General features: G+C 42.3%; 1 protein-coding gene and 2 long non-coding RNA genes across 4 annotated transcripts; 1 reads left to right on the forward strand and 2 right to left on the reverse strand.

The window, feature by feature from the left end:
* Window positions 1–1,522: 1,522 nt before the first annotated feature.
* LOC134287065 (uncharacterized) lies at window positions 1,523–16,682 on the reverse strand. The gene is made up of 3 exons (XR_009996990.1): window positions 15,656–16,682; window positions 15,225–15,568; window positions 1,523–1,646 (listed from the first exon to the last, which is right to left on the reverse strand). It is a non-coding gene; the product is annotated as an uncharacterized LOC134287065 (long non-coding RNA).
* LOC109406724 (uncharacterized) lies at window positions 11,072–12,285 on the reverse strand. 2 transcript variants are annotated; one of them, XR_009996988.1, is made up of 2 exons: window positions 11,905–12,285; window positions 11,072–11,825 (listed from the first exon to the last, which is right to left on the reverse strand). It is a non-coding gene; the product is annotated as an uncharacterized LOC109406724 (long non-coding RNA). The 2 variants fall into 2 exon arrangements; XR_009996989.1 differs by having other exon boundaries at window positions 11,896–12,285.
* A 744-nt stretch (window positions 16,683–17,426) lies between the features above and the next one.
* Window positions 17,427–20,964, forward strand: LOC115258071 (DNA topoisomerase 3-alpha). The gene is made up of 4 exons (XM_029858081.2): window positions 17,427–17,719; window positions 17,780–18,413; window positions 18,561–18,818; window positions 18,875–20,964. Exons 1-4 carry the CDS (start codon window positions 17,567–17,569, stop codon window positions 20,881–20,883), a joined length of 3,054 nt encoding a protein of 1,017 aa, XP_029713941.2. The 5' UTR covers window positions 17,427–17,566; the 3' UTR covers window positions 20,884–20,964.
* The last annotated feature ends 528 nt before the right edge of the window (window positions 20,965–21,492 follow it).

The following is a 21,492-nucleotide window of genomic DNA, read 5'->3' on the forward strand; positions in this document are numbered from 1 at the left end:
GCATAATGATTTGCATCACCATGCATTTTAGGAGGACTTGTTGAACCTAGCTTGAACAAAGCTTCTTCAAGTAGAGCATGATATCTTGCATCACCATGCATTTTAGGAGGACTTGGTGAACCTAGCTTGAACAAAGCTTCTTTGAGTGGAACATGATGATTTGCATCACCATGCATTTTAGGAGGACTTGGTGAACCTAGCTTGAAAAAAGCGTCTTTGAGTGGAGCATGATGATTTGCATCACCATGCATTTTAGGAGGACTTGTTGAACCTAGCTTGAACAAAGCTTCTTCAAGTAGAGCATATCTTGCATCACCATGCATTTTAGGAGGACTTGGTGAACCTAGCTTGAACAAAGCGTCTTTGAGTGGAGCATGATGATTTGCATCACCATGCATTTTAGGAGGACTTGTTGAACCTAGCTTGAACAAAGCTTCTTTAAGTAGAGCATGATGTCTTGCATCACCATGCATTTTAGGTGGACTTGTTGAACCTAGCTTGAACAAAGCTTCTTTGAGTGGAGCATAATGATTTGCATCACCATGCATTTTAGGAGGACTTGTTGAACCTAGCTTGAACAAAGCTTCTTCAAGTAGAGCATGATATCTTGCATCACCATGCATTTTAGGAGGACTTGGTGAACCTAGCTTGAACAAAGCTTCTTTGAGTGGAGCATGATGATTTGCATCACCATGCATTTTAGGAGGACTTGGTGAACCTAGCTTGAATAAAGCGTCTTTGAGTGGAGCATGATGATTTGCATCACCATGCATTTTAGGAGGACTTGTTGAACCTAGCTTGAACAAAGCTTCTTCAAGTAGAGCATATCTTGCATCACCATGCATTTTAGGAGGACTTGGTGAACCTAGCTTGAACAAAGCGTCTTTGAGTGGAGCATGATGATTTGCATCACCATGCATTTTAGGAGGACTTGTTGAACCTAGCTTGAACAAAGCTTCTTTAAGTAGAGCATGATGTCTTGCATCACCATGCATTTTAGGTGGACTTGTTGAACCTAGCTTGAACAAAGCTTCTTCAAGTAGAGCATATCTTGCATCACCATGCATTTTAGGAGGACTTGGTGAACCTAGCTTGAACAAAGCGTCTTTGAGTGGAGCATGATGATTTGCATCACCATGCATTTTAGGAGGACTTGGTGAACCTAGCTTGAACAAAGCTTCTTTGAGTGGAGCATGATGCCTTGCATCACCATGCATTTTAGGAGGACTTGGTGAACCTAGCTTGAACAAAGCTTCTTTGAGTGGAGCATGATGTCTTGCATCAACATGCTATTTGGGAGGAAGTGGTGAACCTTCTGAGTCAAATAAAAATGTAGTGGAAGACTGTTTCAAGGACCACTGGAGTAACTCCATAAGTTTCAAGCGTTCTGCGTCGCATTCTGAGAGAACATGGTGACACTTCTTAGCAACAAATTCAGATCACTATTGTAGAACCCTTAGATGTATAGGTTGTCTTGTTCAGAATCCTGGAGACTTTTCGGATGGATTATAGAGACCACAGAAACGCCCCCACCCACCTAAGTATTTTTATTTAGATATATGTATTTACTATCACAAGGCATTGACATCGAATCGGCAAGGATCCTCCAGATAGGGCTGCTGGCAAACGATGGTCGACGGAAGTACCTAGAACGGGTTTAAAAATTAATTAACGTATAAACATGACGTCTTCTATAAGTGAAAACTTTGTGATAAACTAGAGGAAAACTAGTCCTTTTTTGAGAGGGAATTTCTGAGAATCTTAAGGGATGGTCAGGAATTATTTAAATATATTTCGTTATGGTACTGATCTGTAAATGATTTGGAATATTTTGTATAGTTTCCACAATACATCCCAGAAAACTAGAAATTTCTGAGAATCCTTAGGGATTCTCAGGAATTATACAGGAAACATATTGCGTAATGCTACTAACCTCTGTTAATGATTTAGAGTATTTTCTATAATTTCCGCAATACGTCTAAGAAGACTGGGAATTTCTGAAAATCTTTAGGGATTCTCAGGAATTATTTAAAAATATTCCGTAATGCTACTGATATCTGTAAATGATATTGAATATTTTCTATAACTTCTACAATACATCCCAGAGGACAAGAAATATCTGAGAAGCTTTAGGAATTCTCAGGCAGTATTTGAAAATATTCCGTAATCCTACTAATCTCTGTAAATCATTTAGAATATTTTCTATAGTTTCTAGAATACATCCCAGAACACTGGGAATTTTTAAGAATCTTCAGAGATTGTCAAGAATTATTTACAAATATTCCGTAATGCTACTGATCTCTGTAAACGATTTAAAATACTTCCTATAGTTTCTAGAATACATCCCAGAAGCCTGGGAATTTCTAAGGAGCTTTGGGGATTCTCAGGAATTATTTAAAAATATTCTGTAATCCTACTGGTCTCTGTAAATGATTAGAATATTTTGTATAGTTTCTAAAATGCATTCCCAAGTACTGGGAATTTCTGCGGATATTTAGGGATTCTCCGGAATTTTTTGAACATATTCCATAATGCTAGTGATCTCTGTAAATGTTTAGAATATTTCCTATAGTTTTTAGAACATCCCAGAAAACTGGAAATTTTTGAGAAGCTTTGGGAATTCTCAGGAATTATTTAAAAATATTCCGTAATGCTACTTATCCGTGTAAATGATTTAGAATATTTCCTATAGTTTCTGGAATACATCCCAGAAGACTGGGAATTTCTGAGAAGCTTTGGGGATTCTCAGGAATTATTCAAAAATATTCTATAATCCTACTGATCTCTGTAAATGATTTAGAATATTTTGTACAGTTTCTAATATGCCTTCCTAAAGTACTGGGAATTTCTGAGAAACTTCAGAGATTGTCAGGAATTATTTAAAAATATTCCGTAATCCTACGCATCTCTGTAAAAGATTTAGAATATTTCCTATAGTTTCTAGAATACATCCCAGAAGACTGGGAATTTCTAAGTAGCTTTAGGGATTCTCAGGAATTATTTAAAAATATTCCGTAATCCTACTGATCTCTGTAAATGATGTAGAATATTTTGTATAGTTTCTAATATGCCTTCCCAAAGTACTGGGAATTTCTGAGAAGCTTCAGAGATTGTCAGGAATTATTTAAAAATATTCCGTAATCCTACTGATCGCTGTAAATGATTTAGAATATTTCCTACAGTTTCTAGAATACATCAAAGAAGACTGGGAATTTCTAAGAATCTTCAGAGATTGTCAAAAATTATTTAAAAATATTCCATAATGCTACTGATCTCTGTAAACGATTTAGAATACTTCCTATAGTTTCTGGAATACATCCCAGAAGAATGGGAATTTCAGAGAAGCTTTAGGGATTCTCAGGAATTATTTAAATATATTTCGTAATGCTAGTGATCTCTGTAAATGATTTAGAATATTTTGTATAGTTTCTAAGATGCATTCCAAAGTACTGGGAATTTCTGAGAATCTGCAGAGATTGTCATGAATTATTTAAATAAATATATTTGGTAATGCTACTGATCTCTGTAAATGATGTGAAATATTGCGTATAGTTGCTAGAATACATCCCAGAAGACTGGGAATTTCTAAGAATCTTCAGAGATTGTCAGGAATTATTCCGTAATGCTACTAATATCTATCCACTTATCCGCGAGCGGTAATGGCGGCGGCGGGCAAAACTAACCGGTTCGCATTTTGACGTTTCTTGGGGATCGCAATCGGTTGGCGCCACCGATCGATGGGTGAAGGGGTGAGGAGCAGAATGAAACTGTTTTGATTTTCCCCCAAGAAACGTCAAAATCCCAACCGGTTGGTAATGCCCGCCGCCGCCATTACCGCTCGCGGATAAGTGGATAATTGATTTAGAATACTTCCTATAGTTTCTAGAATACATCTCAGAAGAATGGGAATTTCTGCTTTAGGGATTCTCAGGAATTATTTAAATATATTTCGTAATGCTACTGATCTCTGTAATTGATTTTGAGTATTTCATATAATTTCCACAATACATCCCAGAAGACTGGGAATTTCTGAGAAGCGCCAGGGATTCTCAGGAATTATTTAAAAATATTCCGTGATGCTACTGATCTCTGTAAATGATTTAGAATATTTTGTATAGTTTCTAAGATGCATTCCAAAGTACTGGAAATTTCTGAGAATCTTCAGAGATTGCCAGGAATTATTTAAAAATATTCCGTAATCGTACTGATCTCTGTGAATGATTTAGAATATTTCCTATAGTTTCTAGAATACATCCCAGAAGACTGGGAATTTCTAAGAAACTTTAGGGATTCTCAGGAATTATTTAAAAATATTTCGTAATGCTACTGATATCTGTAAATAATGTAGCATATGTTGTATAGTTTCTAATATGCCTTCCCAAAGTACTGGGAATTTCTAAAAATCTTCAGAGATTGTCAGGAATTATTAAAAAATCCCGTAATGCTAATGATCTTTGTTAACGATTTAGAATTTTTTCTATAGTTGCTAGAATACATCCCAGAAGACTGGGAATTTCTGAGTAGCTCTAGGGATTCTCAGGAATTGTTTAATAATATTCCGTAATTCTACTGATCTCTGTAAACGATTTAGAATATTTCCTTTAGTTGCTAGAATACATCCCAGAAGACTCGGAATTTCTGAGTAGCTTTAGGGATATCCGACAAGCCGTGTTGGTAAACCAACAGTTTCTTTATTACAGCTTCTAGCCGTAATGAAATCGCATAACGGCCTTTAAAGCGCTGCTGGTTTGGGGATTTGTCAGTATAATGAAATGTACTGTACACGGAGAAACTGAAAAACTCAAAATTAGGTACTTTTAAACTCAATTTTGAGTTCTTTTTCATCTCCCTTTTCATGCGCTCTTTCTGTTGTTGTCAGAGAGTGAAGAGAGAAACAGCCCAACTTTTGCAGTTCCGTGCGTCAAGCCAAAATTGAGTTTCTAGCACAGTACTCAAATTTGAGTGAATACAACCTAGTCAAAATTTCAGTTGAGTGGAAAAAACTTAAAATTAGGTATTTTTTTCACATGGAAGCAAGCGGGAACAACCCAACAAAAACATCGATTCCATCAACTCAAAATTGGCTTGACGCACGCAACCCCGAAGTTGGGTGGAAAGAACTCACTTTTGGGTAGTTTCGTCTCTCCGTGTATAGTAGCAGCTGTTTTGTTAATGGGGACTCCTATTCGATGTGTTCAAGTTTTCACATCTTCCGGGAAATCTCCCGGAGTTGGAATACGGTGGAGTAAAGGCAGCCCCAGTGACAAGCAATGGATTTCTGAAAACCGAGTTTGGTAGCTGTATGATGCTTGTTTTGCAGTCGTGTATTAGCTTACGATTTATATTTGACTAGCTTTCCTTTCATTCAGCGTTGACTGCTTTTACTCGATGGTTACACAACAGAAAGCAAATGACTGAAGCTTATAGCGCTGAAAATGTTAGTTGGGAATTATTTAATAATATTCCGTAATCCTACTGATCTCTGTAAATGATTCAGAGTATTTCCTATAGTTGCTAGAATATATCCAAGAAGATAAATACTACTGATCTCTGTAAATGATTTAGAATATTTTGTATAGTTTCTAAGAAGCATTCCAAAGTACTGGGAATTTCTGAAAATATTTAGGGATTTTCAGGAATTATTTAAAAATAGTCCGTAATGCTACTGATCTCTATAATTTATTTAGAATATTTTCTTTTATTTTCCCAATTAAAACATCCCAGAGGACTGGGAATTTCTGAGAATTTTTAGAGATTGTCAGGAATTATTTAAAAATATTTTTAGGGCACCTCGGCCCTTCCGAACTCCCCGGGACCCGAGTAGTAAGCCCCACCCCAAGCCACCCAGCCACCCAACCACCGCACCCCTGCGACCAACCCGGTCGGATATGAGGAAGAAGAAAACCCCTCCGCCACGGACACCCAGTCAGGGCAACTGACCCAGCAAGGCCCTCGGGCCAACAGTCCTGACAGCAAAATACAACTTTTGTAACAACTTTTGAAACTCTGTAATTATTTCGGTGAGCCCTCCTGGCTTATTAGTTATTAGAAAAGAGACGATACGTTCAGCGAGGCTGTCTGGGTTATATGGACTCCAACATCCTACTAGGATTAAATATAGTGTGTAAGAGCATTTGGGCAGGGGATCAATTGGATTCGTGCACCGATTTTGTAAGCCTAAGACCAGTGCTTTCGATTGGTGTATGATTTATTTTGCGAAAACTTGCGATAGATTCAGAGGGGGCGACACTGGCTAAGTCATGATTCTTTTCATCGATTTTATCTGGTTATTTTTGTTTAGTGTTGGTTTTGTTGGAATATTCAACTTGCAGAGGCTTATCCCTCGATATGAAAAATTTGAAAGGTTGCGTCATGGTGGTGCATCTTTTTAGCGGATATTTTGCTGAAAAAAGCTTTTATATTTTTGAAGTATACGGCAGCAATTCAGAAGGGCTTAACGCATTTAATCATATTTTCAACATTCAACTCCAATTGTTTTAATCAGATAAATGTAGTTCACGTAGATTGTTTGATTAACTAGTATAACAATGTGACTAAAATATTTTAGTTGACACGTACGACACGTTAAATGCCGTTCAATATGGCAAAAATGTAAAAACAAAAATAATTATTGGTATTGTCTACTTTTGGTAGATACGCCGTATTGAAAAATTATGCTTGGTTTTCTCGTTTTTTTTTAAATAATAAACAAAACTTTTGTTCGACGAAAAGTGAAATCTTCATGAAATAATCTAAAAAAGGTTTGTAAATTGAACTGTTTTACGCCATGATAAACTTTTTTTTTTTGAACGAATACATAAAAAGTTTTATTTCAGACTTGTTTCAGAATGGGATTGTGGAATGCGCGGATTCGTCACAGGATAAGTAGAGTCGGAGATGCTGAACGAGCTGCAGAGGCGGATGATCCTGAGTGAGATCGAGGAGATCAGTTGGATGTCACCGGAAGATGTTGACGTGGAAATATTGCTGAGCCCGGAGCAGTTTGAAGAGCTTGGAATAAATAACAGGGCAATGATGGTCCTCAATCCGGTACACATGGACACGGAGGCGGCCAAGCAGACGATCCTGGAGCTAGTCGAAGAGGGGTACCCTGAGGCGCAGATGGGTCTTGGATTTATGTACGCCACGGGCATCGGGTTCAACGAGAGCCATGCCAAGGCGCTGGTCTACTACATGATAGCAGCTTTGGGGAACAACTCGTAGGCTCAGAAAGCGCTCGAGTACCGGCCTGGCCCAGAGTTGGGGTACCGATTAGTTGCGAAACGGCGCTGGATTTCTACAAGAAGGTGGCAACGAAGGCGACCATTAACCAATCAAGGGAAGTTTTCCGGCGGAGTAGCCGTCCATCGGATAAGGCTTTTGGATGAGAATCCCGATGGACCATCAGAAAGCATTGCATTGCTTTAGTCATTCGGCCAATGCAGCAAAAGCCGTTTCCATAAATTTCCTGGGAAAGATCTACCTGGAGAGGAGCGACAGCATCAAAGCGGACAATGACACAGCGCAATCCCGTTGGACAGTCCGATTTGGGTGTGATGTATCTGCACGGGAAGGAGGTTCCCAAGGACACGGTAAAAGCGCTGAAGTATATCACGGAAGCGGCCGATAAGGCCGATACGGCGAAGGCGAACCCAAAGACGATACCGAGGGCAAAGAGGATGACGCGTACGAACTGACCGACAACGACGACGACGATGAATCCGACTCGGCAGCGTCTGAGGTGGCAGACATGGAGGTACGATGGTTGCTTTATAGTCGTGAGAAATAATAAAGTTATTCAAACTGTTGTTTTTTTGTTGTAGATTTCCGATGCGATGATGAATCTGGCAAGGATTGGTCAAAACCGGAACAAAAGGCTGCCGAGGAGGATCGCTACTGCTACAAGGATGATGACGTGGACGGCCGAAAATCTTCAAGAAACGATCCCATCATAGGTGAGTAACATAACACTGCATCATTCATTGGACGCATGCCGTTCTCAGACAAGATCGAGAGAGGGAACGTTCATAAATTACGTCACGCTTTGAGGAGGGAGGGGGTTCAGCAAAGTGTGACGACTTGTACAGAAATTTCAAAGGTCTCAAAAAGTGTGACATAGGGGGGAGGGGGGATGAAAATGCCCAATTTTTGCGTGACGTAATTTATGGACGTTCCCATATGCAGAAATCATCCTCAGTCAAAACGAAGCGGCCTCACACGTCGCGCAGAATAAGCCTGATTGTGAGAACTTCTTCAGAAACTCATTTTTTACCGTTACACCTAAATTTCCAAATCAAAGATCCTAAATCGAACCTTCTATCCCTCTTACCCAGTTCGTCCAAGAGCAGCACGACAAGCACAGCAAGGATCAACACCACAGCTCGCACCATCACGCATGGCATTGCTTCCAGAAGCGGGTCCGTTCCTATATGTTAATTTTGTTCAATTGTTTAATAAATAAAAATGGTTTTGTTGGGAGGGGGGGGTGGTTTGGGTGTAGGTGAGGTGTTCAGCGAGCGGTTTCGCCGGAAACTGTAAAACATTCGAATGTACCCAAGCGAATTTCACTTTTGAAACTGTCCACTTCTGGAGGTTTTAGATGTCCATAAGGACTCGTGTCCTATTTTCACCACGTCCTCTAAAATTGCATGGTGATGCAACTTTAAACAGTTCACTTCTGGTGGCTTTAAATATCCATAAGGACTCGTGTTCTATTTCGGTTCACCAAGTTCTCTGAATTTGTAATATAGGTAACGCACAATACATCTGGTTAAGAAATAGATCAATTCTCTTTGTAGTTATTCTCCCTATTAAGCAGATCTTGTCGAATAGAAGGTTCACCAAGTCCTCTGAAATCGCTTGGTGACGCACAATTTCCAGTAATACTTCCTATCGAACAGATCTTGCCGAACAGAAGGTTCACCAAGTCCTCTGAAGTTGTGTGGTGACGCACAGTACATCTGGCTTTGAAATAGTTCAATTTTCTTTGTAGTTATTCTCCCTATTGAACAGATCTTGCCGAATAGAAGGTTCACCAAGTCCTCTGAAGTTGTGTGGTGACGCACAGTACATCTGGCTTTGAAATAGTTCAATTTTCTTTGTAGTTATTCTCCCTATTGAACAGATCTTGCCGAACAGAAGGTTCACCAAGTCCTCTGAAGTTGTGTGGTGACGCACAGTACATCTGGCTTTGAAATAGTTCAATTTTCTTTGTAGTTATTCTCCCTATTGAACAGATCTTGCCGAATAGAAGGTTCACCAAGTCCTCAGAAGTCGCTTGGTGACGCACAATTTCCAGTAATACTTCCTATCGAACAAATCTTTCCGAATAAAAGGTTCACCAAGTCCTCTGAAGTTGTGTGGTGACGCACAATACATCTGGCTTAGAAATAGATCAATTTTCTTTGTAGGTTATCTCCCTATTGAACAGATCTTGCCGAATAGAAGGTTCACCAAGTCCTCAGAAGTCGCTTGGTGACGCACAATTTCCAGTAATACTTCCTATCGAACCGATCTTGCCGAATAAAGGGTTCACCAAGTCCTCTGAAGTTGTGTGGTGACGCACAATTTGCAGTAATACTTCCTATCGAACAGATCTTGCCGAACAGAAGGTTCACCAAGTCCTCTGAAGTTGTGTGGTGACGCACAATACATCTGGCTTTGAAATAGATCAATTCTCTTCGTAGATATTCTCCCTATTAGTAGATATTCTTCCTATTGAACAGATTTTTCTGAATAGAAGGTTCACCAAGTCCTCAGAAGTCGCTTGGTGACGCACAATTTCCAGTAATACTTCCTATCGAACAGATCTTGCCGAATAAAAGGTTCACCAAGTCCTCTGAAGTTGTGTGGTGACGCACAATTTGCAGTAATACTTCCTATCGAACAGATCTTGCCGAACAGAAGGTTCACCAAGTCCTCTGAAGTTGTGTGGTGACGCACAGTACATCTGGCTTTGAAATAGTTCAATTTTCTTTGTAGTTATTCTCCCTATTGAACAGATCTTGCCGAATAGAAGGTTCACCAAGTCCTCTGAAGTCGCTTGGTGACGCACAATTTCCAGTAATACTTCCTATCGAACAGATCTTTCCGAATAAAAGGTTCACCAAGTCCTCTGAAGTTGTGTGGTGACGCACAATACATCTGGCTTTGAAATAGATCAATTTTCTTTGTAGGTTTTCTCCCTATTGAACAGATCTCGCCGAATAAAAGGTTCACCAAGTCCTCTGAAGTTGTGTGGTGACGCACAATTTGCAGTAATACTTCCTATCGAACAGATCTTGCCGAATAGAAGGTTCACCAAGTCCTCTGCTGAAGTTGTGTGGTGATGCACAGTACATCTCGTTTTGAAATAGATCAATAATTGAGAGAGAATTATTCTCTTCGTAGATATTTTCCCTATTGAACAGATCTTGCAGTCAGGCTTATTCTGCGCGGCGTGTGAGGTGAGACGAGTCGAATGAGGTGACAAAAGTCAACTCGCCCCATTTGATTTGCATTAGTCGTCTCACGTCACGTGAGACGAAACCGTCCGTCTCACCTCACACGCCGCGCAGAATAAGCCTGAGTATTAATGGTATACCAAGTCCTCTGAAGTCGCTTGGTGACGCCGCTATTGCGTATTCATCTGCTTAGTATACTGCCCCCACTCGCATAACAGTCCCATCTTTGCTGCAATTCCTATGCATATGGGACAATTATGCGAGTGGGGGCAGTATAGTAGTAAATTGTAATTTTTTAGTTACTTTCTATTGAACAGATCCAGACGCCGAGGCTTTAGATGTCCACTTATGTTTTCATAAGGTACATCACGTCCTCTCAATTTGCATGGGGATGCAAGAAATCATTCTTCTAAACTGGTCTCTTTAAGCAAAAATGTCTAGAATTGTTCCAGAAGTTCATAGTTGCTGTGTACAAGGTCGATAATCAAACGAGCAACACTTGGCAGGCAGGCGCAAAGGCTGGACATTTGGAATGAATGCTGGAAAACTGAAGCCTACGCTTGTTCACTTTATAAGGAGAGAAAAGGTCAGAATTTATTCCTCGTGGTATAATGACGACCCCTCAGTAGTTCATACTTTGGATTATAGTAGCCTTTATTTCAGACAAGTAAATAGAGTACCTAACAATCTTAACTTCCGGAAGCGGCAGCGTCACACAAGTTTTGAACTTGTCGCATCTGACCACGGATTTGTTTCAGCAAAGTTGACGGTTCGGAATGGATGGAAAGCCTGGATCTGCTTCCGGTCTGTCCAGATCTATACCCTCCCGGGGCACACCCACAGAGATCGGCACCACCCAGGTGATCGCTTGTCCAGTTTCGGCTTGCTCGGTCGCTCGAAGAGCTTGGGAATGATCGATGACGGTGTTCCGGCGCAGTCCATTAGTGACCCCTCCAGGCCCGCCATTGAATCCTCCGTTCCCGTGCAAGTTGAGAGCGGTGAATCCGGAGTGTGCGCTTCAGACTAGACGAAACGGACGTAGCGTTTCAAGTTCGTGGATACGTCGCGCTGGCACTGGACGGCCTGGCATCATGACCCTAAGTTCCTCTTCCTCCAGGCCATCCGACAGACAGCCGATCATCTTCGGTTTAGTTACCTCCTCCGTTTAGGGCCCAGATAACTGATCCCGGAGAATATGGATCGCGGCGCTACGTCGGATGCGATCCATTGAAAACGTTCTCTTGTCCTTGGTGTTGTGTAACTGCAGCCGAGTGATGAACTGTAGACAAGTCGCCAAGGCCTGGAACAGCGTATTTAGGAAGCAGGTCCCGAAGTTGTGCTATCCGGTGATCTGACTTCGCCTCTGCCGTAAACTTGAGCTACCTGGAAGTCAAGAAATTCACGTTAGTTTTCACTTTATCAAATCAATCAGATAGATAATCGATTTTTTCACCTCACTCACCGGAAAGGCCCCAAAACACGACAGAACCGACGACGACGGCAGCGGTCATTCCCGCTGGTATTAAATATGCTTCGAGGAAAAATTATCAAAATTATACAATTTCGCTGGTAGAAAAAACATAAACAAACAAAAAAAAAAAAGGAATGAAAAAGTCGAAAAAAGATTTTGACAACCGAGCGACTTTTTTTTGGCTTTTTCAGGTTTTATGAGGATAAAAGCGGATAAATAGGGATGTCCAGGAATAAGTTGGGCAAAACAAATTAATTAGGTTAGCTTGACATTTTTGCGAATATTATTAAAAAAGTCGGCTTAAAAACTAGTGTCGTCCCCCCTGGATAGATTTCATGATTTTCATGTTTTTGAGGGTTTTGGGTAAGAGGGTTTGGCTGGCTTTTGTTCAGCAACGCACCACTGTGCTTCGTGGCGGTCTCGGTAGACGAACACCGTGACCCCCCCCCCCCCCCCCCCCTCCCCCTCTTCTACAAGTGAGGTTTACCGAACCAACGGCCATTGCGATCTCCCCGATCAAGCGTAACTACGATCGGTCGCCATTGCGATCCCTTAAGTGTGGCGTCACCAAATAAATTATGTAAATTGTAACTAGCCTCAAAGTAGCCACTTTATTAAGGACATAGCCCTGGTTCTAGCGATTTTACCATTTTTGACCCTTTTTGAATGGTTCCGAACTCAAAAGGAGTTTCCATCCCTCGCTGGTCTGATGATCTGGTCTAATTCCAGTTAGCATATTTATATAGAAGGTTTGTGAATGTTGTTGATCGGTCTCAGATTTTATATGGTGTTCATATGTGTTTCAAATGTTCAATGTTACTGTTGATAGACTGCCTTTAGAACAGTAGAGACATGAAAGTTCCAAGTCATCCTCTATAGACGACCCTGTTGATCCCCTAATCCCTGAGCTACAAGGTTACAATATGAAAAGTTTATTAAATTTCATCATGGTCGAGATAATAACTTTATATTAAAGTTTCGCATTGCCTCGAAATCATCATTATCCGAACCGTTTTTCAGAACCACAATATGTAGTACTTGGCGCTGTTAGCACCACAGCATGATAAAACCCTTTCTTAGGAATCTATATAGCGTGTAACACCATGATTCTATTTTGCACCATCGTTTCAGTGGCCGCGTGGTCTTGTAGTACCCCTACTAGGGGGGTTTGTCATACATACTATGTAAATGTAACATTTCATCATGTAAAATTTACATTTTCCTATGTACCTAAAAGCTTTGCTATATGGCTATCCTATTAGAATGAGATCATTTATTACACTACAACACCATGGGTGATAATATCACATTGGCTGATTGCAGTACAAATGCGAGAAATCTCCTTTTTCTCCCTATCCGCAATCCGGGGACGCGCCCTGTTGGATTTCGGAAGCCTCGGATAATGCAAACCTTCAATGGCATTCCCACACACTAACCAATCTACTTTACCCATTCAGGCTGACTGGGCTTAATACCTCCTCAGTTTGTAATATTCGCACCAATTATATTGTTCAGGTACATACCTCAATGACTTCGACAAATGTCCGATGTACCTACTACGCAGCAGCGTGATCAGTATAACTCTATCGATGGCTTGAATATCGGATTTCGTGAACGTTTTTTTCCTCCCCGCTGTTGGGGAAATTAAGCCACTGCGCCCAAAAACCTGAACTTTTATGGCATGTGGTAAACCTAATTTGACCAAGTTAAGTTTTCTTCGACCTATGATATAAAATTATTGTCACATGTGATCCGTGTTAAAGAAACCTCTCGCATCACCATGCAATTTCGGAGAACGTGGTGAAAATTAATGGAATAAATCAAGCATAACTTTTCAATCCGACGTAACTCGAGAATGTAAACAAATCCGGGTTTACTGCTGCATGCATGATTCATAAAGCAAATTCAAGAATCCACATCACTGTTTGATGATTTATTGCTTAATTTGTTTAACTAAGCATATTTTTCGAAACGACGTATCTAACTATTTTGATGTTTACAACTTTACTGATAGATACACCGTTTTGATATATGAGAAAACCAAACGACGTCGCTAACCAAAATCAAAAGTAACAGATACACCAAACTGGCACCATACAAAAGCGACGTATCTGGCATGACGTATCTCTAATCAACCCGGTGTATGTGTATTTTTGTCAAAATTCATTGTGAATATGATATGGAATGAGTAGGTTTTATTTCTTACCTAGTGCGTGCTATATCCCTGGTGATGTTAAGCACAAAAAAACTTATGAAAAGTCTTTTTATAAAAAAAAAACTATTTTAGTGAAATGGTCGTCAACATTGACCAGGAATTTACTCAGATCAGTGAAAAAGTTAGATATGTCGATTTGAAAAATTATGCTCGAAATCCTCTGCCTAGATATTAGCGTGGTTCAAAAAATCGTTTTTGCTCCACACCGCTTATTCGATTCCTAACCAGATTGTATGCCTTCTCCCAAAATTTGAGCTCATTTGGTTGAAAATTGAGACTGCACAAGCCCTTCAAAGTTTGTATGGGAATTACTATGGGAAAACGATGTTTTTCATTCAATCGACCGTAGCATTTCCCCAAGTACCCTAGTGGGTTAGTCGACCCTTGATAATCCTAGGCTACTCTATCAGCTACAACTTTGCCGAAGACCGCATTCAAATCAGACGTCTGATTAATTAGTTATCCATTTGTATCCAACTGGGCAAACTTTAACAGTGATCCTCCAGCTTCCCAGCAGGCAACATTGCTGCATATGGCGCCAAAGATAGCACACTGGAAATCATGGCTACTATGTTTCACTGCAAAATGCAGTGATGCCCACCGAATAGTTTAACCATCATGAGTAAAGATTTCGATTCTGGACAAAAATCGGTAACTAATTAATGAGGCTTCCGATTTCAATGCGGTCTTCGACAAAGTTGTAGCTGATAGAGTAGCCTAGGATTACCAAGGGTCGACCAATCCACTAGGGCACTTGGGGAAATGCTACGGTCGATTGAATGAAAAACATCGTTTTCCCATAGTAATTCCCATACAAACTTTGAAGGGCTTGTGCAGTCTCAATTTTCAACCAAATGAGCTCAAATTTTGGGAGAAGGCATATAATCTGGCTAGGAATCGAATAAGCGGTGTGGAGCAAAAACGATTTTTTGAACCACGCTACTAGATATACTTTAGCAGTTTTTTGAATGTGCTCAGTTCGAAGGAAAGTAATTTTCTACACAACCGTGCATTTTGTATCTTCTTCTTAACTTCTTAAAACTTATCTTCTTCTTAACTTCTGGAATAATGTTTGCTAAAATCGAAAACTACATACCTGGTTTGTACATCGTCGAGGCCAGCTGCTCGTCTTCCCAATTCAGCTCTGCATTCGGGAGCATTACTATTAAGTCTATGGCATTAATCTTTCCTCCACCACCGCATACTCCTTGTCCTCGTTTTTGCTGTTCATCGACATATGATACAGCTGGATCCTGTCCACTTCCTGGCCTTCTCACGCTTCTTTATAATCTGGAGCAAGCTCTTGTATTTTCGGTTCTGCCGTTCCGGCTCGGTAATCTTCCACTCATCGTCTAGGATGTCCATCTCCAGCTACGCAACTTTACCACCTTTTTATTGCACCACTGTACTGGTGCTTCCGGCAGCTGGACAAGGTTCCGGCTACACAAATTCAGAAAAAAAACGAACGAAAATTTCAAAAAATTGCATGAAAAGTGGGTGTAGATTTGAGCTAAAATAGCTACTTACCTGGGCAGCGACAAATTTCAGCTGCATCCCGTCCAGATCCGGTGCTCTGAAACTCCCGTGCATCATCTCAGCAATTCCACCGACTGACAACATGATAGGGACACTGCGAGATATTCTTCCAAGATTCGTTCTCAGGCGGAATCTAGCGAATCGTACAGATCCACCAATGCAAAACAAATTCGGTGTCACCAACATTTGTCGCTCGTGTACGACTTGGCGAAGAACGTCGGCTCTGAGATCCAGCAACTTGGCCGTAGCTGGTTTCATTCTTGCTGCTGCGCTAACCACTCGCAATGGAAAACATCGAATAATTCGTATAGGATTAACATTAAATTACAAATAATTTCACTAGCCACGCAAACGACGCAAATTTGCCGATGGATTTGGGTGGGATACGTAAACAAAACAAAACAAGTTTTTGTGCGGCGAAAGCCGGCGAAGACGGCGAAAAACTGTCAAAATCTTGTGGGAGGGGTAAACCAATGCGTAAAAACAACCGCAAAATGGTAATAACTAGCCCCCTCGGTGAGCTTGTGGATAAGGAAAAAGAAGAAAACATGGTACCGAAAATTTTTAGTGGTTTGTACCGCACTCTTACGTCTGTATAAATTCGTCTGTGGTCTAAGTACTAGCCAATACCCGAGCCTCCAGGGGAGAGTGAACAACACGGTCCCCCCTTTCTCGAAGTCATCCCTAACGGGCGTACCGCGAAGGTAAGGAAGAGAGAGAATGAGTTTTTAGTGGGTCGATCTCCACATCACCCGAGGAACCACCTCTTGGGTATCTGTTGCAGATGTTCTCATTCTATTATTGTCGGGCCGCCACCAAACCGGACTTCGCACAATCAAGTCGCGACGCGACCCAACTCGCGACGTTTTATAATCATGTCAAAAGTAGTGCGCATCCTTCCCGTTGTTGTCAGCAACACAGCGCACTAGATGCGAAACAGTTGCGACACTTGTGGAACAAGAAAATGACAATTTTTGATTGAATGTCGGTCTTGATTCCAACCGGATAGACAATAAATATCGTCGCACCACCAAATCGAAGTCGTCGCTAGAAGCACATGCGAAGTTGCAGCTGTTGGAAATGTCACTGAGGGCCAACACTGTCCACAAAGCTACCCAGGGGACCGACAACAAACTACCGGGCGAATGTTTCGGATCGCGTACGGCGGAGAACACGGAGCAACACAAAGATGCGTGTGCACGTCGCGGCGGTCGGTTTATTTTACAAATAACAACAAATAATGTATAAACAATAACAAGCATACATACATTAGGCAGGGTCGGCGCAGGGCAAAGATGATAAACATCGCAACAGATATTAGGCTGGCCCAAATATTTCAACAGCAGCTGCGAAGTAAATTTGAATCTATTTTTTCTGTTGCGCATCATTAAGCTAGAGAGCGCACTAATCTAAATTGAGTTGCGACATTTCTAAGTAGGTTAAAAATCAATTTTCGCACGTTCGGTCACTTCGTATTTCGACCAAAAGCATAAGGGTCATTCAAATATTACGTAACGCAATGGGGGGTAGGAGGGGGTCTAGCGCTATGTAACGCTTCATACAAAATTTCAAAATCTTCCATATAAAAGTTGTTACGTGGGGGAGGGAGGGGGTCTAAAATGAGCACATTTTGCGTTACGTAATATTTGAATGAACCCTAATATATATAAAAAAAATATTGGTTCAGTGTTGAACTTTGGGAACACTGTCTTCAAAGGAAGTGAATCACGAAAATTTCCGTCGCTAGTCAGTGACAGTTGTTTGCGAAACAGCAACATCGGCGCGAAAAGTAAACACACGACATCGTTTGAACTTTTGCCATGATTTTTGGGATTTTTGCTACATTTTTTTACGTTTTTGTTGTATAATTAAACTAAACAGGATTACCGGTTCGTTTGATACATGTTACGTTCGTTATTCGTCGTTGGTGTAAGACAATTTTGTTCAACGACCAAAGCCGGCAATGCCACAGTCATGAAGTACCTGAACGTAGCGGAGAAAAACGATGCGGCCAAAAACATTGCCGGTTTGCTTTCGCGAGGATCCTCGTACCGGGTGAGTTTGTAGGCGTATCATTGAGTTAGAAGATAGAATAACGTCTGTGTGGTTTTCTAGCGTGAAGGATACTCTCCGTACAATAAGATCTACGAGTTCAACTACAGTATCCGGGGCCAGCAGGTGCAGATGGTGATGACCTCGGTGTCGGGTCACTTACTAAACCATGAGTTTCTGCCTTCGTTTCGTGGTTGGCACAGTTGCAATCCGGAGCAACTTTTTGATGCCCCGGTCCGAAAAAGCTGCACCGAGAACATGGATAAAATCAAAAAAACTCTAGAGAGGGAAGTTAGACACTGTCAAACGTTGGTCATCTGGACCGATTGCGATCGAGAGGGGGAGAACATTGGGTTTGAGATCATCGAAGTTTGTCGGGCGATCAAACCGGGGATCCAAGTGTTGAGGGCGAAATTTTCCGAAATAACAGCCGCTTCGATCAAGAGGGCGGTTGAGAACCTGGCGGCGCCGGATGAGCTGCAGAGCGAGGCGGTCAATGTGCGCAGCGAGTTGGATCTCCGAATCGGGGCAGCATTTACTCGGTTTCAGACGCTTAGGTTGCAAAATGTGTTCCCCGCGAAGATCGTCAACAATCTGGTGTCGTACGGGAGTTGTCAAATTCCGACGCTGGGGTTTGTCGCTAACCGGTACAAGGAGATCGAGAGGTTTATTCCCCAGCAGTTCTGGAAAATAAAATGTAAGTATGCTGACTTCCTGGGATATTTTGAAATTTTGGATGAATGTCTAAAAATTGTCCTCTTTTAGCTTCTTTATAATTTCATAGAAAGTTAGCATGCTGAACTAATGCACTAGAAAAGCTTAATTGTCTGATATTTCATTTCAGTGAATCACACCATCGAAGAGCTGACCGTGGAGTTCAACTGGGCTAGGAATCGCCTGTTCGATAAGCAATGCTGCGAGGCATATTTGATGTTGTGCCAATCGGAACCGCTGGTGAAAATTGTCAGCGTCACGAACAAACCTAAAAGCAAGTGGCGCCCAACGCCGTTGGATACGGTTGAGCTGGAGAAATTGGGCTCGAGAAAGCTGAGAATCAATGCAAAACAAACGATGACGATAGCGGAAAAACTTTACACGCAAGGTAAATGATGGCAGATTCGTTACTAGGGTCGGAACTGACTGAAATGCATTTCGCAGGTATCATAAGTTATCCTCGTACCGAAACCAACATGTTCACAAATGATATGAAGCTGGCGCCGCTGGTGGAGCAACAGCTGGACGATCCTGAATGGGGAGGGTTTGCGCAGAAAGTGCTTCAATGGGGACCAAATCCCAGAAACGGGAAGAAATCCGATCAGGCGCATCCCCCCATTCATCCGACCAAGTACGTGACCAACCTAACGGGCAACGAGAAGAAGATCTACGAGCTCGTGGTTCGGCACTTCCTGGCTTGCATCAGCAGGGATGCCGTTGGGTCGGAGACCGTTGTCAATGCAATCTTGGCGGAGGAAGAGTTCACGGCTTCCGGGTTGTGCATCCTGGAACGAAACTATCTGGAAGTGTATCCGTACGATCGGTGGAATTCGAAGGAAATCCATCCTTATCAGGTGGGTCATACGTTTGAACCAACGGAGCTGTCCTTGCACGAGGGATCGACGACGGCACCGAACATGCTAACAGAAGCAGATTTGATTGCATTGATGGAAAAGCATGGCATCGGAACTGATGCAACCCACGCGGAACATATCAACACGATCAAGGAACGTGGTTACATTGGGGAAGCTGAAGGTAGATATCTGGTTCCAGGGACGTTGGGTATGGGATTGGTAGAAGGCTACGAAGCGATGGACCTTTCCCTTGCTCAACCAGAACTTCGAGCTGGGCTTGAAGCTGATCTAAAACTGATATGCGAGGGCAGGAAAGATCCAAAGGTTGTTCTGGCCGAGCAAATTCAGAAATACAAGGAAGCCTATCGGGTGATTACTGAAAAAGCGAGGGCCCTTGACCAGGCCATATCACAACGTTTGAACGAGCCGCCGAGGGACGCTCCTGTTAATCAGTTTACTTCCGCCGGTAACAATCCGTTACAGGAAGTATGCAAATGTCCCAAATGTTCACAGATGATGGCTCTCAAAAAGAAGAAAGATGGCATCGGTTACTACCTGGGGTGTCTCGGATTTCCTGATTGTAGAAACTCTGTATGGTTCGACGAGAACATCAAAGAAGCCTCCGGAACCGACGAGATATGTCCGAGATGTGGGGGATCTAACAAGAAAATGACCGTCAAGTTCAAACAAATGCGATTCTACGGAATGCTGAACCACACGAGCAACGATTCGTACAAAACCTGCATTGTCTGTGACAATACGTTCCGCGAAATTCTCGGAATTGACGAAGGCCTTGTGCGACAGTTCCGGTCCAGTGGAATTCGAGCGGATGTAACGATCCCGCGGAGAGGGAATGCACCTACAGGCAACACCACTCGCCCAGCAAATCCCTCCAGCCGTCCGACATTCCCAAGCAACCCGTCCAGTGGCCGAGGAACCGGGAGCGGGTCCAGCAATACTAGCCGTAACGGATGGAGCTCCCACAATGACAACGACGATGACTTTCGAGGCGGTGGTGGCGGAGCAATCTCTACCGGAAGTCGTCCGAATACGAATAGCTCGAGCAGCGGATGGGGCGGTAACAATAGCAGTAGGAATTCTTCGAACCCCTCGCAAAATCGACCAACTGCTACGAGACCCAACCAGCCCAGTAGTGAACACTCGTGGAGTCGGAACAGGAACTCCAGTGGAGGAGCGGACGATGGAGAAGTTCGATGCGGGTGCAATCTGCCGGCAAAATCGCTCACCGTCAAGAAGGACGGCCCCAACAAGGGGCGACCGTTCTTTACCTGTCCAATGGAACAAGGCAAACAGTGTGGGTTCTTCAAGTGGGGCGACGAGGACAATGCACCGCAGTCAGGATCATCCTCGAGTAATTGGGGCGGACAGAGTAGACCTCCACCTCCGCCACCGCAGGATAGTTTTGGTAGGGGTGGACCATCCTCGTCCGGTTGGGGACGAACCAACAACGATGGGAAGTCGAAGGGTTCCGGTCAGAGGGGAGGAGATCGTCCGAAGGCAACACGGAAATGCGGGTTCTGCAGGCAGGAAGGTCACACCAAGGCCAAGTGTCCACAGCGGAGTAATAGTGATTTTTGAACGCTTTATGGTAAGCGTTAATAGGTAGAGTATTATGAATGATGTTTTTTTTTGTTGTATAAAAGTCAACTGAAACGTTTGTGAGTATTATAATTCTAGACATGTGATAACATCATATCCCTAACGCAAATGCGGCTCTTGAAGCGATAGGTACCAATTTCTTCCTGGTTCTTTTTGGTGAACATAGGGAAGCTTTTTTTAATCTTTTTAAATCTTTATTATCGAGATTTTTAATGCGTGCCAGTTCGTGATGACAAAGACGCATTCTACTAGCAACTCGAACGCAAGTACGATCGCTGCCAATGCCACGACGTCAACACCATCATTGGAGACCTTAACGCTCAGGGAGGTCAGGATGAAGATTTCAGACCGACAATTGGAAAGCGCCTACCAAACTAACTAACGACGGAAACAATCTACGACTAATAAATTTGGACCCCCCCTCCCCCCTCCAAGAACATGGCCATACGTAGCACCTTTTTCTAACTCAGACGCAGATCACCACAGCAGACAGAATCGCAAATCGACCACGTTCCAATTGATGAACGATACTTTTCCAACGTCATCGATGTCAGGACCTATCGTGGCGCTATCATCGACTTCTGGGGT

This window comes from Aedes albopictus, chromosome 2 (genome assembly GCF_035046485.1).
Source record: "Aedes albopictus strain Foshan chromosome 2, AalbF5, whole genome shotgun sequence".
NCBI lineage: Eukaryota > Metazoa > Arthropoda > Insecta > Diptera > Culicidae > Aedes > Aedes albopictus.

What these genes read in the sequence shown, in the direction of transcription:
- LOC115258071 (XM_029858081.2), top strand. Translation starts at nt 17,567, where the DNA reads ATGTTACGTTCGTTATTCGTCGTTGGTGTAAGACAATTTTGTTCAACG. An exon ending in CGCGAGGATCCTCGTACCGG is followed by an intron (nt 17,720 to 17,779) that starts GTGAGTTTGTAG and finishes GTGGTTTTCTAG; the next exon opens with CGTGAAGGATACTCTCCGTA. An exon ending in GGAAAAACTTTACACGCAAG is followed by an intron (nt 18,819 to 18,874) that starts GTAAATGATGGC and finishes TGCATTTCGCAG; the next exon opens with GTATCATAAGTTATCCTCGT.